At 47.4% G+C, this 17,349-nt stretch overlaps 2 protein-coding genes across 7 annotated transcripts in view; both read right to left on the reverse strand.

The window, feature by feature from the left end:
- Window positions 1-243: 243 nt before the first annotated feature.
- SNAPIN (SNAP associated protein) lies at window positions 244-5,317 on the reverse strand. Its single transcript, XM_083716180.1, has 4 exons — window positions 5,058-5,317; window positions 3,578-3,624; window positions 1,646-1,764; window positions 244-714 (listed from the first exon to the last, which is right to left on the reverse strand). Exons 1-4 carry the CDS (start codon window positions 5,231-5,233, stop codon window positions 610-612), a joined length of 447 nt encoding a protein of 148 aa, XP_083572306.1. The 5' UTR covers window positions 5,234-5,317; the 3' UTR covers window positions 244-609.
- A 6,462-nt stretch (window positions 5,318-11,779) lies between these two features.
- LOC310833224 (mothers against decapentaplegic homolog 4-like) overlaps window positions 11,780-17,349 on the reverse strand; it is a 37,095-nt gene continuing 31,525 nt past the window's right edge. For 4 of the 6 annotated variants that reach the window (XM_083715755.1, XM_083715754.1, XM_083715756.1 and 1 more), the window contains exon 12: window positions 11,780-15,430. In XM_083715755.1, coding sequence (XP_083571881.1) covers window positions 15,219-15,430 — 212 coding nt within the window. In that variant the 3' untranslated portion in view covers window positions 11,780-15,218. The remainder of the gene's footprint in view (window positions 15,431-17,349) is intronic. The other 2 variants (XR_014558594.1, XR_014558595.1) reach the window with 1 other exon arrangement.

The raw sequence follows: 17,349 nt of genomic DNA on the forward strand, positions 1-17,349 counted from the left end.
GGGCACTGAGCACCAGGCTTGGAACTTCAGGCCAGGGGATACTCAAGAAAAGCAGAAAATCTATTTAAAAGTAGGACCTCCAGCGTGTTGCTATTCCCAAATACGTCCCTTAGCTTGGATCATCTTTCTTCCCATTTGCTTTTCCTTTGCATGAAAAGTTTCCATGACTAGCGGCTTAACCCTGCATTCCCTACAACAGCTTTCAGAAACTCCCAAAGTGCAACAGACTGAGCACAGGAGGCCTTGTCCCATGTTAACTAGCAGTGAACTTTTATTGCACAAGCAAGAGGCAGCATTCTCGGCCACGTTCTCTGTGCACATTATGCAGCCGTAAGCAGGCCCAACTGCACCAACTCCACCTGAAAGAGTACCTCGGCAGGGGGAAGCATGATAGGAAATTTGTGCCCAAAACCTTTCTTTCTTTATGAGATGAGGAGTCTTCCATATGCAGGAATTCCTGTCCGCGGGGCAGGAGCTTTTCCTAGCACCATCCAGTGCCCAACAGCCCAACTCTTTATCTTTCTCCATGTTGTGCTTAGAAGCTGGCAGCACCCGTAAGGAAATGGCAGCTCTGGAAATTGCACCACTTTTCCCTTAGGAAAGGTCCTCTCATTTGCTGGGTGAACCTTGGGGGTAGCTACCGCCGGCTTCAAGCATGGCTTTTCTGCGGGCAGTCTCCTTCGCTATACCATGGCTGAGCCTTCTCAAGCGCTCCTGTAAAGGAGAAGAAATGGTTTCAGCAAGAGTTTCTTAAGCAGTGAAGACAGCTCCATTTACAAATTCTAGAGGTGCAGGAGACCCTCGCCAACTGGGCAGAGCTACATTGTTGTGCTGCCAGCCCTTTGTATGATAGGTTTTCAGTCAGGACTTACACCTTCCAACAAGATCTTTGTGAAAAAATGAAGGGTCAGCATTCTAAATAGCCTGCCTGCTGGTCCTATAGTCCAAAGGCGAGGGAAAAAGAGTATCATAGCAGTTAAATCAATCCATAGTGTTAAGTGCCATCCATAATATCTGGAAGGCAGTGGGTTAACAAAGGAGACCTTCAAGACTTCTTTTTTCCCCAAGCACATACTGACACCTCAGCATGTTTCTATAATTACTGGGGCTGAAGAGGACTATAGAAGATGTTGAGCATGGAAGCAACTGAACAACCAAAACTAGAACAGAATCAGTGTAATGTGCTTCTAAATGCCCAACCTCTAGGTCCCGATTGTCACAGTTAAATATTTTTATATTGCAAATCACCCTGTTACCCTCAGATACTAAGGGTGGTATATAAATTTAATAAATTACAGTCCTGAGTTTCCAGGTAGGAACGTAGGAACCTGCCTTAAACCAGGTTCAATGACTAGTCCATCTGGCTCAATACTGTCTACTCTCCCTAACAGCAGCCCTCTGGAGTTTCAGGCAAAGAGCCCCCCCCCCCTTTCCCTTCCACCTACCTGAAGATGCTGTGGATCAAATACAAGGTGTGCAAGGCAGATTTTCTACCACAGAGCAGTGAGGGCCTACTCTGGCTGCCAGCTCCAGCAACTTAAAAGAGCTGTAACATGTTACGTAAGAGGAAGGTTGGTATAAAAAGTCCATCCCTCCCTCCCTCTCTCTCTCTCTCTCTCTCTCTCTCACACACACACACACACACCTGAGCATTTTGCAAGATGTTATTAACAAGGACAACTCTGCGCCGGGCATTGAGCAGCTTCTTGACGTAAGGGTCCAGGTCAAGGGCTACCTTCTGGTCTTCGTTGATGCGACACAGCTCTAGTGGGGGAAGAGAGAAGGAGGAAAGGTTTTTAGGCACGAGTCCGATCAGGATTTGAACCATGAATTTCCACATCACCCATGGTGGAGAAAACATCAGCAAATGACCTACAAGGCAAGATCTAGGATTTTACCCACCTTTCACCACAGGTCCCAGGGTGGGTTCCGACAGTTTGAAATTCAGAATGTAAAACAAATTAAAGCCGGAGGAATAAGGTGGGCCCTGAAAACACACATCTTGGGCATCAAAAGGCCCTGAGTTCAATATGAAATAGTGCCAATTTGCTACTAACATGCCCTCCAGCAACTATCAATCACAGCCAGCAGGGCCCAACATAAAGGGGTAGATGGGGAGTTGTAGTCCAGCGACATTTGGAGGGCCTCATTTTTCCTTCCCCTAAAATAAAAGATGCCACACAGATTTAACACTATTCCCTGGAGGTGTATGGTGGGGAAGTATCTCAGATTGTTTACAGGAGCACTATAATGTATTATTGGCCCTCTGCTGAAGGCCAGAGTGCATATCCTTGCCAGTAAAGGTAAAGGGACCCATGACCATTAGGTCCAGTCATGACCGACTCTGGGATTGTGGCGCTCATTTTGCTTTACTGGCCGAGGGAGCCGGCGTACAGCTTCTGGGTCATGTGGCCAGCATGACTAAGCCGCTTCTGGCGAACCAGAGCAGCGCACAGAAACGCCGTTTACCTTCCCGCCGGAGTGGTACCTATTTATCTACTTGCACTTTAACATGCTTTCGCATTGGCTAAAATTTAAAAAGGGGATAGGGCCCATTTTAGCACTTTCTGCTTTCAAGGAGATGCTGAGTCTTAACAATGGGGTGACTCCATCTTGGAATCAGGGAATGCTACATGTTATTGAAAAGTATGACCTTTCTTTGAACATTCTGAGTTTGTTAGACTTTGAGATGGCATCTCACCACATGAAATCTCCTATTTTAAAGCATTGTTTTTGTGCTGATCACACTTCTGCCTGGTATGCCAAACTACCCATTCAGACCCCTCGCCCTCACTACATAACCAGCACCACAAATACCAAACAGAGAAAAGCCTTTACGGCTCTGCAGCTCCAGTCTATGTACACTGCCATAGATGCTATTGCCAGATCTCCCTATGAAGAGAGTGTTTGCCCATGTGCCTGAAGACTTACCCCATTACTTACTGGTTTGCCCAGTCTACTAGGACTTAAGAGCAGCTTCGTTCAAAAATTTAAAGCTCCCAGTTAGATCAATTGGGTATTTAATTAACTTTTTATTATAGGATAGCTCCTCCTACACCTCTGAAAAAGTGGTCTGTTTTGCCTTTAGAGAGCAATTTTAAAGAGAAAAGTTTATGGGGATGAAAAGCTAAATTCAGGGGAGCAAACTCATCTGACAAAATGTCTGATTTTAATAATTATTTTAACTGTGTAATGTATTTTAACTTTTATAACAGCTTCAGCTAGACTTAATAAATAACAATTTTAACAAAATTGGCCCTTCAGGACAGAAACTGCTGCTCAGAGAGGCCTCTTCTAACAAGACACTGCAGAATCTTTACTGCTCAGTGAATATGGGGCAGTCATTGCTTCATTTCTTAGCAGGTGGGACAATGCTTAAATCCCCTTGGATTTGATTCCAATGAGCTTATGCAGGAATGAATGAAAGATTTTACAAACCAATATTGAAGTTGCTGTTACTTCCTGGTTGGGATAAAAAGGGGTAAAGTATTTAACAAATCCCAGAAACAACCAGTTCCTTCTGCCCTCCCAGTTATGTTCTCATCAAACATTCTTCCTGCTGTGCAGATATTTTTACCTGTGGCCAGGCTGTCGATGTGTTCCCGCAATTCCACTTGACTCTCCCTGCAAGGAAAAACAAGAAAGGAATATAACAGCCTGGGCGTGGGGTGGGGGGAATGTCATGGAAATTTACTAGATCACAAAAAATAACATTCATACCAGAGGACCGGGCTCCAAAAACCCCATGCAGCCAGGAAGCGGTCACCATCTCTCCCAGCCTAACTTACCTCACAGGGTTGTTGTCAGGATAAAATGGAAAACCACATGCACCACCTTGAAGGAAAAGTGGGCTAGAAGAGTAATAATGAACTAAAATCCCTCTCACTGGGAATCCCTGCTACTGGAAATTGTGGGTGAGGGAGCCACAAATAATACGAATCAAAGGAGTTCGGAGAAAAGCCACAGCTCATTGATAAAAGTGTCTGCCTTGCAAGCAAAAATTCCCAGGTTCAACTGCATTTTCCAGGTAGGCCTGGGAGAGGCTCCCTGGTCTGAAGCCCTAGAAAGCCACTCCTGGTCAGTGTGGACAATACTGAGCTAGATGGACTCTGTATAATCAGGGCCGGATTTAGGTTTGATGAGGCCCTAAGCTACTGAAGGTAATGGGGCCCTTTATATGTCCAGCTGTCCTTTGTCAGCAACAAATTGTCAATGTTTTTTGTGTTGAATATATGCTATGTGGCAATTTATGGACCTAATAGGTATCTAAAGCCATTTGCACATAACAAAATATGCATTTTATCAAAGTAATTGTTGAACTAAAATACAATTAAGAAGTATATTAATAGTGAAATACAATTAAGAAGTATATTAACTGTAAAATAATTATTAAGCTCTAACTTAAAATGATTTTTTATTCATAATAAACTTAATAATGCAAACTATTTTCCTTTAATTTTTGGGGGGCCCCAAGAAAGTTGGGCCCTGAGCTATAGCTTGTTTATAGCTTGCACAGTATAATCCGTTTTCTGTCTTCAGATATGGGAAAGCCTTCCTCTTTTGGAAGACAGCAGCAGGGCTTGTTCTCTGCTGCTGCAGAACTTATGGATGGAAATACAGTGGTACCTCGGGTTAAGTACTTAATTTTTTCCGGGGGTCTGTTCTTAACCTGAAACTGTTCTTAACCTGAAGCACCACTTTAGCTAATGGGGCCTCCTGCTGCCGCTGCATGATTTCTGTTCTCATCCTGAAGCAAAGTTCTTAACCTGAAGCACTATTTCTGGGTTAGCGGAGTCTGTAACCTGAAGCATATGTAACCCGAGGTACCACTGTACACTTTAAAAAGCTGCATCCCTACTGATCTTCCAACAGGGGCCGGGCAGGGTAGAGGAGCTGCACCTGGCTGACTTCTGCCTGCCAAGGCGCACATCTATCAAGGGCCGGCTCTGGGCCAGGCAGCCGCTTTGGGAAGGCTGCGTTCCCCGCTCTCCGCAGGGGCGGGGCTGGCGTGAAGCAGCTGCACCTGGAGAACTTCTGCCTGCCGCGCAGCAACTTGCCTGACGGCGTGGACGTGCGTGTCCAGCTGCCGCACGGCCGGCCGCAGGAACTCCAGCAGCCCCTCCGCGAAGAGGTCTCTGGCCGCGGGGCCAGCCGGGCTCGCCGGACCCGAAGGCACCGGAACCGGCGCCGCCGCCGTTGTGGTGGTTGTTGTTGTCGTTGCCGCCGCCGCCATCGCGCTTGACCTGACTGGCCGCCGCAAGGCCTGCCGGGACAACTTTGGTCAAGGGAAGCGAAAGCGACACCGCAAAGGATCACGGGAGGGCAGAGAACGGCCGAGGAAAGGGCGGGGGAAGGTGAAGGCGCGATAGCTGAAGTCTCGCGAGATGTTCCGAGGGAAGGACGGGAACGCCATCAGTGGGATTGTGGGAAATGAAGTCCTCTGCAGGCAGCTGGGAAATGTATTAATTGTGCTTCGTTTTTTTAACAGGGTTGTGTTGTTGTTTTTTTAAAGTAGAACATAGAGAGAGGGTTGCACTTTTTGGGGGCGGGTGACTCAACTTGCTGCATGTATCATTCTTTACTCAGACTGGAAATAAGTCGCCTTTTATGAACGCTGTGGGATTCTCAGTGCAGTCCATATATATATATATAATTATACACACACACACACACACACACACATATGTAGCAGCAGTCTAGCGTTTGTCCGGTCTTCCAATAGGAACCTTACATAGTGAGCCTCTGATTTTCCGGGGAAAGATACCAGCAAGGGTATCCTCCTCCTGCGATGAGGCTACATTTTAATATTTTAAAGTTCCATTATTTTAATGTTGTATTTTATTTTTGTTTTTAAGTTTGTAATCATTCATTTTGTTTTTATTATTGCTTGTAAGGGTGGGGTATAAATAAAAAAAATATTATTATTATTATTAATATCGGTTCAGCCCTGGCTTGTTCATATTTTGCACAGTGCAGCTGTTATGTACTGAGTTGAATAGGATCCAAACTGCAGCAGTCTGATTGGTCCTAGAACAATAGGATCCAAATCGCAGCAGTCTGATTGGTCCTAGAACAATAGGATTCAGAATGCAGCAGTCTGATTGGTCCTAGAACAATGCAGCAATATGATTGGTTGGCAGGAACCACCCAATCATGCTCCAGATATAAGTGAATCCACAACTTGATTGGCTTACAGTAGAATTCCAGAATTAGCCAATCATGTGCAGCCCATTGTGTAAATAATGTATATAAAGCAGATACTTTGAGGGGACATTCATTCATTCCTCCTCACCACTATGAGCTGAATAAAGAGCATGAAATCACTTTGCGACTCTGAGTATATTTCATATATATATATATATATATATATGCAGGTTTTGGTGTCCTCGGGTGTCTTCCCGTGTAAAAGTTGGGGTGTCTAGGCGACGTTTCGACGAGGTCTCACTCGTCATCTTCAGGCTGGTGCTTTCGGCTTCTTGTTACTGGAACAGAGCGGGATCTCAATGTTTGAGTTCCTATAAATACTGTAGAGGGGGTGTGGTGTCTAGCCTCCAATGTTCTGGGCAGAGAGGAAGTTCCCAGGCTAGTGTGCCTTTTCTTCTTTTGTTCCTTAATTACTTGAGAGATACCTTGAGTGATTTCTTGAGTGATATCCTGAGTACCACTTAGGTGGGTCATTAGGTGTGGATTAGTTGCTAAAGTCTTTGTGTCTTGACCTCTTGAACTTTGTGAAGAGTTTTCCTGAGAAGATGGCTGTATTGCACTTAGTTGTGCTTTGGCTTGGCTTCGTGTATAGGGGCGAGCTGTGGTTTTGTGGCTTGTGTCAGCCAGATCTGTGTAGGGATTGCAGGGGGGTGCAGCATCCGGAGGTGCCACCATGGATTGGCTACTGGATGGTGTCAGTAATTCATCTGTGGAGAGGGTCTGGGTTTGGGTCTGGTGTGGTTGATTGGTGTTGGCGTTCTGTGTGCCTCTGGATCTGGTGTCAGTTTTTGTGGGGAGGGCTAATTTCCAGATGTCTGGCAAGCGGGATGTGTCGTCACGCTTGTTCATGTTGTGAGGGTGTTTCTCTATCTCGATGGCTTCCATGATTATTCTCTTGTGGTGATGTTCCGTGTTAAAGAGCAATTTGGAATCTGCAAAATTAATTTCGTGTCCTGTTTCTTTCATGTGTTGGAAAAGAGAGGAAGTTTTTTCTTCTTTTTTGACGGCATTCTTGTGTTCTGCGATACGTGCATTTATTCGTCTGTTTGTTTGTCCAATGTACGTGGCTGGGCAGACTTTGCAGGGTATTTCATAGATCCCTTGGTTTTCCAACTGGATTTTATCCTTGGGGTTTCTGAGGATATTGGCTATTTTTTGGTTGGTGCAAAAGGCTGTTTTGATATTGTGTTTATGGAGGATTTTGCTAATTTTATCTGTAGTGCCCTTGATATAAGGAAGGAGGGCCATGCCATTGTTTTCTTCTGTGTCTTGGTTTTTGGGGGGTGTTTCCTTTTGGATTAGCTTCGTAATCCTGTTTTGCTGGTATCCATTGGCAATTAACACATTTGAGAGATTCTGTAACTCAGTTGTCAAGTGGTCTTTGTCAGCCAGGCGTTTGGTTCTGGAGATGAGAGTCTTGGCTACGGAGTTTATTTGTGCAGGGTGGTGGTGTGATTGTGCATGTAAGTAGCGGTTGGTGTGTGTTTTTTTCTGGTAGATAGTGTGTCCTAGGGAGCCATCAGGTTTTTTGTAGATTAGGACGTCAAGGAAGGGAAGTTGGTTGTTGGCTTCTATTTCCATAGTGAATTGTATTTTGGGGTGTAAGTTGTTGAGATGTGTGAGGAAGCTATCCAGTTTTTCCTTCCCGTGTGGCCAAATTACAAAGGTGTCGTCAACATATCTGAGCCAAAGTTTGGGTTTGTGTTCTGACTTGTCTAAAGCATTGGTTTCAAAGTGTTCCATGTACAGGTTTGCGATGACCGGTGAGAGGGGTGATCCCATAGGTGCTCCTTCTATCTGTTTGTATCTTTGTCCATTGTGGATGAAGTACGTGTTGGTTAGGCAGTGGTTGGTCAGGTCCAAGATGTATTCGGGGGGATTGTATTTGTTTTGAATAGCTGTCAAGGCTTCATTAATGGGCACTTGTGTGAAGAGAGATACAACATCGAAGCTCACAAGTAGGTCATTAGGATGTAGGTTTTGCTTCTTTATTGTTTCTATGAACTGGAAGGAGTTTGGTACGTGTGAAGAGATGGATTCTGCATAGGGCTGAAGTTGCTTGGCGAGAAATTTAGCGAGATTTTGTAGAGGTGAGCCTATGGAGCTGACTATTGGTCTGAGTGGTGTTCCTTCTTTGTGTATCTTGGGGAGGCCGTAGAGTTTGGGGCATCTGGATGATTTTTCTCTGGGGATGATTCTTAGCTGGATTTCTTCACTGATAGGAGAGGCTTTTATTTTGGATTTGGTGGTTTTTTCCAGATAGGTGGTGGGATCTGTTTTTATAGGTTTGTAGGCAGGATCTTGGAGTAGCTTTGATAGTTTTGCTTGGTAGTCCGATGTGTTCATCACCACTGTGGCATTACCTTTGTCTGCTGGGAGAATGATTATGTTGTTGTCTTTCCTCAGGTTGGTGAGTGCTTTCTGTTCTTCTTTGTGTAAATTGCTTCTGGGTGGTTTGCTGGAGCAGAGGATGTTGGTGACTTCAAGTCTGACAAAGCCTGGCTGACAAAGACCACTTGACAACTGAGTTACAGAATCTCTCAAATGTGTTAATTGCCAATGGATACCAGCAAAACAGGATTACGAAGCTAATCCAAAAGGAAACACCCCCCAAAAACCAAGACACAGAAGAAAACAATGGCATGGCCCTCCTTCCTTATATCAAGGGCACTACAGATAAAATTAGCAAAATCCTCCATAAACACAATATCAAAACAGCCTTTTGCACCAACCAAAAAATAGCCAATATCCTCAGAAACCCCAAGGATAAAATCCAGTTGGAAAACCAAGGGATCTATGAAATACCCTGCAAAGTCTGCCCAGCCACGTACATTGGACAAACAAACAGACGAATAAATGCACGTATCGCAGAACACAAGAATGCCGTCAAAAAAGAAGAAAAAACTTCCTCTCTTTTCCAACACATGAAAGAAACAGGACACGAAATTAATTTTGCAGATTCCAAATTGCTCTTTAACACGGAACATCACCACAAGAGAATAATCATGGAAGCCATCGAGATAGAGAAACACCCTCACCACATGAACAAGCGTGACGACACATCCCGCTTGCCAGACATCTGGAAATTAGCCCTCCCCACAAAAACTGACACCAGATCCAGAGGCACACAGAACGCCAACACCAATCAACCACACCAGACCCAAACCCAGACCCTCTCCACAGATGAATTACTGACACCATCCAGTAGCCAATCCATGGTGGCACCTCCGGATGCTGCACCCCCCTGCAATCCCTACACAGATCTGGCTGACACAAGCCACAAAACCACAGCTCGCCCCTATACACGAAGCCAAGCCAAAGCACAACTAAGTGCAATACAGAGAATCCAGAGATGGATTCTGCATAGGGCTGAAGTTGCTTGGCGAGAAATTTAGCGAGATTTTGTAGAGGTGAGCCTATGGAGCTGACTATTGGTCTGAGTGGTGTTCCTTCTTTGTGTATCTTGGGGAGGCCGTAGAGTTTGGGGCATCTGGATGATTTTTCTCTGGGGATGATTCTTAGCTGGATTTCTTCACTGATAGGAGAGGCTTTTATTTTGGATTTGGTGGTTTTTTCCAGATAGGTGGTGGGATCTGTTTTTATAGGTTTGTAGGCAGGATCTTGGAGTAGCTTTGATAGTTTTGCTTGGTAGTCCGATGTGTTCATCACCACTGTGGCATTACCTTTGTCTGCTGGGAGAATGATTATGTTGTTGTCTTTCCTCAGGTTGGTGAGTGCTTTCTGTTCTTCTTTGTGTAAATTGCTTCTGGGTGGTTTGCTGGAGCAGAGGATGTTGGTGACTTCAAGTCTGATTTTATTGGCTTCATCTGGGTTGAATTTGGTTATAGGAACTCAAACATTGAGATCCCGCTCTGTTCCAGTAACAAGAAGCCGAAAGCACCAGCCTGAAGATGACGAGTGAGACCTCGTCGAAACGTCGCCTAGACACCCCAACTTTTACACGGGAAGACACCCGAGGACACCAAAACCTGCATTCCTGTACCCGTGAAAATCTACGAAAGCATATATATATATATATATATATATATATATATATTGCAGTTTAAATCTGTTGCTGCGACTTTTTCGCGTAGCTTAAGCCCTGCTGGAATCCGCCGGGCTGTGGCTGTTTGGCACCCCCCCCTACATATTAATACGTGGCTGTCATGAGGATAAAATGCCCCCTTGAGCTCCTCGGAGCAAAGGTGAGAAATAAATGTAACAATACAGGTAGGGAGAGCTACGTTAGAAGGGCGGGGGGGAAACCCATTCTGTTCCAAATGATTAATAAGAAACAACCCCTTTTAAAGTGGGAGGTGGGGAACACACGTTAAAAGCAATCATTCTGTTCCACAGAGACTCAGATTCTGCATTAAGAATCCTGCAACCTGTATATATCATGCAGATTAACCGGATGGGAGGATGGGGAGAAACTGTGGAATACCAGATTGTTTGCTCATCAGTCCAGATACAGGCTGTTTCCGAGGGCCTTTCCTATCACCTGATGCCCAATCAGTTTAACCAGACCTGCTTGCCTTTATATATATATATATTTCTGCCAATAACCAGTAGAACTGCTTGCCAGGGATTGAATCCTCTGCCCACAAGTCTTGTGTTCTACAGCCTCTCCCTCTTCCACGATCCTGCATTGAGAGAAAAAGCTGGGAAGTCACTTAGGCTGGCCGCTTCTCCACCTTTTCTGCTTCCTCCAGCCTGTACACACATTTTAAACTCTTCTCTTAAGGACTAGAAACTTGCATTCAAAACAAAACTGTGCGATTTTCAGGATATAGGATTCTGCACCCACTACCACATACATATAAAAAAGGTTCTGAAAATGCTTTTTTTAAAAAGCGTTTTTAAAAATACATTGAATTTTCTATAAGGCTCACCATTGCCATCTAGTGTCACATTGTATATTGTGCTTAAAACACACTTCAAACGTTTTATTTGCTGCTGTATAGCTGAGTCCTCTCTCTCTCTTTCACACACACACACACACACACACACACACTCACATTCACGGAATAGCCACAGCTACTCCCATAAAATAAGGAACCTCAGCTCCCAAGGCTCAAATGTGGCCCCCAAGCCTCTCTGTCTGGCCCCAGTGACAATCTCCCCACTGTACTGAGAGGCCCTGCTTCACACATTCCCGTGTTTGGGGCGGTCCTTGAACTCTGATATTGCTGCCTCCGTCTTCCCTACATGGACAATAGGAGAGGAGTGTGAGAGGGTGAAGAAGCTAGCCTAGTGCACAGAGGTAAAAAAACAAATAAATCTACATTTGTTGCCCCGCCCACTTTTGTTGCCCCGCCCACCATTAGCATATGGCTCCCATAAGGTCACCCAGAGGCGAATCTGGCCCCTGGCCTGAAAAAAAGGCTCTCCGCTCCTGTCGTGAGAGAACTTGCTTGCACTACTAGGCAAGCCAGCTGTTTTACTTGGCACACACCCCCTTACCCCAGAGGCTCCCCGCCATCTTGAAGGGCCGATCTTGTTTTGAGCAGCGGCAGAAATCCAAAGGGAAAGCCCAGCTGCCTTTTCGACCATGAGAAGCAAAACACAAGCCACGTGAAAAGCAAAATCTCCTTTAAATAATGGTTACTAAAAACGACAGAACTGTCAGAGGCGAAACAAGAGGAATTAAACAAGTGCATTACAGAGGAATGTCAGTGCGAAATAACAGGCCCGAACCACAGGATTGGGGCAGGATTGAGCCCGGGACTGGAGACCCTAAGCCAGCCTTTGCTGACCTGATGCCCTGTCCAAAAGCGCTGGCTGGGCCTGTCAACAAAACCTCTTGAGAGGGCTCCTGCCGCTTTGGCAAAAGCTGTCTTAATCTGTTCCTGGCTGAGTGCCGTGCCCCGTGCCCTCTGACCAGGAATACAGTGGTACCTCGGGTTAAGTACTTAATTCGCTTCGGATGTCCGTTCTTAACCTGAAACTGTTCTTATCCTGAAGCACCACTTTAGCTGCTGCTGCCGCGCCGCTGGAGCACAATTTCTGTTCTCATCCTGAAGCAAAATTCTTAATCCGAGGTACTATTTCTGGGTTAGCCAAGTCTGTAACCTGAGGCGTATGTAACCTGAAGCGAATGTAACCCAAGGTACCACTGTATATAAAAACCATTCTGGGGGTCCCACTCCTGTACCTCGCCTACAGAAACATCAGTGAAACGTCCTCACGGCACAGAAATTAAGAAAAACATCAGCTGCAGTGTTTTAGGTGGTTTGTTCGTTTCAGATCAAGCCATGGTTAAAAGACGCAGCTACAAAGGCCAGTCGGGAAGTTGGCAACATTGTTGAGTCAAGAAACGGGGTGATCACACCCGATCTTCCCAGTGGATCTCCCTTGGCAAATCCGGTTCACGGTGGCACCGTTCCCCTCTGTCCTCACAACAAAATGGCGGATGGGGCGTGTTTGGTGCAGTCTTTTGCAGGGGCGTTGGCAAGGTATCAGACTTCCCTCAGAGGAGGGAACAACAACATATCGTGTTTCTTGTGCTGGGGGTAGCCAACATGGCGCCCTGCCATGTTGTAGGACTACATATCCCATTAGCCTTCCCCAGCATGGGATTATAATCTTGCCACATCTGGAGGGGGCTATGCTAGCTGCTCCTGGATTTATGCAGTCCAGGATCCAGCTACCAAGGGGCTCTGCTCTACTGTAAGTGGTCCCAGATGGACAGGGAGATGTCGCAACAAGAGTGACATCTGTTGCAAAGACCTAGGCAGCCTTCACACAGGTCTATGGAGCAGAGGAGCAGAATGAAGATGGCTACTTTCCCTCCATTTTCAGGGCTCACGTGCCTTTTTTGGTCAGAGTGGCAGGCAGAAGTGCAACAGGTACAGCTTTTACACACACACACCTTGCCTAAGGAGCAAAGCTGCTGCTGCTGAATTTTGGCAAACTAGACATCTGTTAAAAAAAAAAAAAGGAAAGCAATCCCGCTACATCAACCCCTCCTGGCTTTCCTGACAGCCAGAAATTGATACGAGGCTTTGCCCCCATAACCTCATCTCCCTGCTAAGAAAAAGGGGCTGCACCAGTTGAGCTGGTGCCCGTCACCACCAGAGATCGGTGGTTGGCTGGCAGTCTGTCATGAGTATAGAAGCAATTCCATAAGTCAATCTGGATAGTTCAGTTGGTTAAAGCGTGGTGCTGATAATGCCAAGGTTGCAGGTTCGATCCCCGTATGGGAGAGTTGCATAGTCCTGCATTGCAGGGGGGTTGGACTAGATGATCCTCAGGGTCCCTTCCAGCTCTGTGATTCTGCTCCCAAGCCAGTCAAGAGCCTTCAATCTTCATATAAGGTCATGCAACTTAAAACACCGTTCCCCACCCACCGCTGCTTACCCTCACAGTCACAAAGGGCTAGAAACTTGGCCACAAAAGATGAATTTATCCAGAAATGCTATGCCTGATACCACGTTCAACCTATTTTCCTGAGTTCCTGCAGAATTGGCCCCACGCACATAGCTCCAGTTAAGTCTGCAATGGCACAGGAAGAGACCAACCAGCTAGCCAACGGATATGTCGTGGGGCAGAATTTGGGGGCCAAGGCTGACAGCTGCCTCCCACAGAGATAAGAGGTCCAGTTTGGGTGGCAAACCCCAGAGATTTGAAATGGGTTGTTTGATCAATTAGGCTTTTGGTCCCCGCCCCCCAGCACAATTATTTGGTGTTTTGAACTACAACCCAGTAGATTCAAGACATCTAGATTAATAGATCCTGCGACATTCACTAGACGGAATCCGCACGGGGCAGGGAAACACTACTTCTGAGCCAAGAAGCAAACATTTTGGCTTGGTTTCCAGATGATGCACGGCCGCATCTTGGCTGACAACGTTTTTGAGGTTTTGTTACGACGTGACTGCGCTCACCACCTGCAGATGTGGGAGGATACAAGTCCCACGGAAGAGTAAGACCACTTGAAATCAACAGGAATGACAAACGAAAGCCCACAGATTTCAACGGACCTACTCTGAGTTGGAGTTCGTTGATTGCAACCCTTTATAACAGGTGTGTGTGGAGGAAAATCTTTGACCTTCCAGGCATTGTTGAACTACAACTCCCATCACCCCTGGCCACTGGGCCATGCTTGCTGGGCCAGGTAGGAGTTGTCATTCAGCCTCAGCTAGACGGTCAGAGGTTCCCCAGACCCAAATTTGCAAGGGCTTCATTTTGGTCCTTTCCGAGTTGTCAGGGGCATCGTTCGACTCGATTACTTTAACTGATTAAAGTCATATATTGCAGCCTCCGTTTGGGGATTTAAAGCATAAAAATCAGAGCTGGCCAAATATGCCCTTGCACATCAGGGCAAAGGACAATATGGCTCCCTCCATTTCGCGTGCTGGGAAACATCAGCGGTGGTTGGATTTCTCCGCAATGCCGGCAGTGGGACACCATCCTCTCCTAGGGCACCAAACCAGCTTGGGGGGGGGGGGCGGCTAGCTAAGGGGCTGCGAAGGAGCCCAGGCTGCAAGTCCAGCTCTGCCCTCACACAACCTCGCTGCCATTCCCCGCCTCCCAGCATTTGCCACCTGAGAGGCACCTCCCTCCCTCCACCTAGCGGTAGGACCGGCTCCTAGAAGAACGTCTCTAAGAGCTAGATTTTCAGATGTGGGGGGTGGAGATTCTCCGGCGATTCTCAGCTGCTCAGCCGAGCTGCAACCGGGTCGTTGTCGTTCAGAAGAGAAAAGCTGATAAGAAAAGGACCAGTCCTTTGAGATGGCCAGAAAGGTGACCCCTTTGAAGTCATTCATTCCGCCGCTGGTCTGGGAACAGAGAAAGTCGCGGCACCCCTACGAAAGGCGGCAGGGCATGTTCAAGGGCAAATTCCGCCGTCTCCGTCCTTTCGGGGACCCCAGGGAACTTGCCCCCACTGCTTTCATGAGCGTGGGGGCCAGAGTCTCCTTCGCAGCGCCGGCGGCAATCCCCGCCCCTCTGCAAAACCCAGAGGCTGCGGGATCAGCGAGAACCTCTCCGTATTCCTTGCCTCGCAATTTCGTCTAGTTGATGGAGCCCGGGTCAGCCAAGGGCATGGTGTGGAGGACCTCATCCAGGAGCTGCAGGGCTCGGTGCAAGTGGACTTCGATCCAGCAGGGGGTGTGCTTGATGCTCTGGCGGGGGTAGTCCGGCCCCCAGCCCTTGACGAAGCTCAGACGGAGGATGCACAGGCGGCGGAGGTCGTCGACGCCAATGCCGGCCGCAGCTGAGAGGCCTGGGCAGGATAGAAAGGGAACAGTGGAAGGCTTGGCTGTGGCTGTGGCTACTGCAGCACACCAGGGGCTGAGTGATACCTGTTTTTCAACATCGTGATAGATCACCAGGTAAACATCCCGATATACAGTGGTACCTCGGGATGCGAACGGAATCCGTAAGATGCAACTGCATGTCTGCGCGGGTTGCGTTTTGCCACTTCCGCGCATGCGGTCATTTTGACCATCTGCGCATGCGCGAGCGGCGAAACCCGGAAGTAACACACTCCGTTACTTCTGGGTCGCCACGGAGCGCAACTCAAAAATACTTATCCTGAAGTGTATTTATCCTGAGGTATGACTGTACTGATATATTGCAGTGTCGGAAATAAGGACGGAGATCCATAGAGGCATCGCTGGTTTCAGAGTTTCCCCCCGCTTCGTAGGCTTGCCATATACCTAGAATTTCCCAGACATACCAAGAATACTGCATTCGGAAGCGGTGTCTGGGTGAAAACCGGTGAAATATCCGGGAAAACCTAGACATGTGGCAGCTCACGTCGGCAGTGCCATTTTTGCCGATTTTTCTTAAAAATGCTCACCAACTTTTGTATCCATATTATCACTTTTTGAAAACTCTGCACATTGTGATTTTGGCCAGTGCCTGCGCTTGCGATTCGTTGTCCCCCTGCAGGAGGCAGCAGGGGAGAGCTGAGCCGAGTTAACAGAGGATGCAGGAATCGAAAGAAGCATTGGTTGTCTTCATGTTTTTCCCCGAATTGTGATTTTTGCACCACACACACGCACATCATGATTCGCGATACATTGGCGGGTTAAAAATTATGAAACTAGTATCACAATACGGTTTGGGACGATATATTGCCCAGTCCTACTGTGTGAAGAAGGGACGCGGGTGGCACCGTGGGTTAAACCACAGAGCCTAGGACTTGCTGATCAGAAGGTTGGCGGTTTGAATCCCCGTGACGGGGTGAGCTCTCGTTGCTCGTCCCTGCTCCTGTCAACCTAGCAGTTCAAAAGCACGTCAAAGTGCAAAAAGGTAAATAGGTACCCCTCCGGCGGGAAGGTAAACGGCGTTTCTATGTGCTGCTCTGGTTCGCCAGAAGCGGCTCAGTCATGCTGGCCACATGACCCAGAAGCTGTACGCTGGCTTCCTTGGCCAATAAAGCGAGATGAGCGCCGCAACCCCAGAGTCGGTCACGATTGGACCTAATGGTCAGGGGTTCCTTTACCTTACTGTGTGCAAGGGGTGGGCGGGGCCAGGAGCAAAAGTAACATATGTAGATTCTGTATTTTAACCTTTGTCCAGTAAACCAGTTTCTACTCTCCGTCTTTCTCTCATTCACACCCCTTGCTCTCTATCCCCCATCCAGGCAAGCCAGAGGCATTATTAGAATTTAAGGACACATTCCAAGGTGGGGAAAAGGGATACTGAAGGGCGTGGCTCTGAGAGAGGGGGTGTGGCTGATGTGGTGCACTATGGGGAAAGTCTTCAGAGGCTGGGTGTGTGTGTGTATTTGTCCCCACTGGGACCTGCGGTTCCCCACTCCTTTAAAGGTAAAGGGACCCCTGACCATTAGGTCCAGTTGTGGCCAACTCTGGGGTTGCGGCGCTCATCTCGCTTTATTGGCCGAGGAAGCCGGCGTACAGCTTCCAGGTCATGTGGCCAGCATGACTAAGCCGCTTCTGGCGAACCAGAGCAGCGCACGGAAATGCCGTTTACCTTCCCGCCAGAGGGGTACCTATTTATCTACTTGCACTTTGATGTGCTTTTGAACTGCTAGGTTGGTAGGAGCAGGGACCGGGCAACGGGAGCTCACCCCGTTGCAGGGATTCAAACCGCCGACCTTCTGATCAGCAAGTCCTAGGCTCTGTGGTTTAACCCACAGCGCCACCCGCGTCCCACCCCACTCCTTTAAGCGAA

The sequence above is a fragment of the Podarcis gaigeae genome (assembly GCF_964106915.1).
Source record: "Podarcis gaigeae genome assembly, chromosome: 16".
Taxonomy (NCBI): Eukaryota; Metazoa; Chordata; class Lepidosauria; order Squamata; family Lacertidae; genus Podarcis; species Podarcis gaigeae.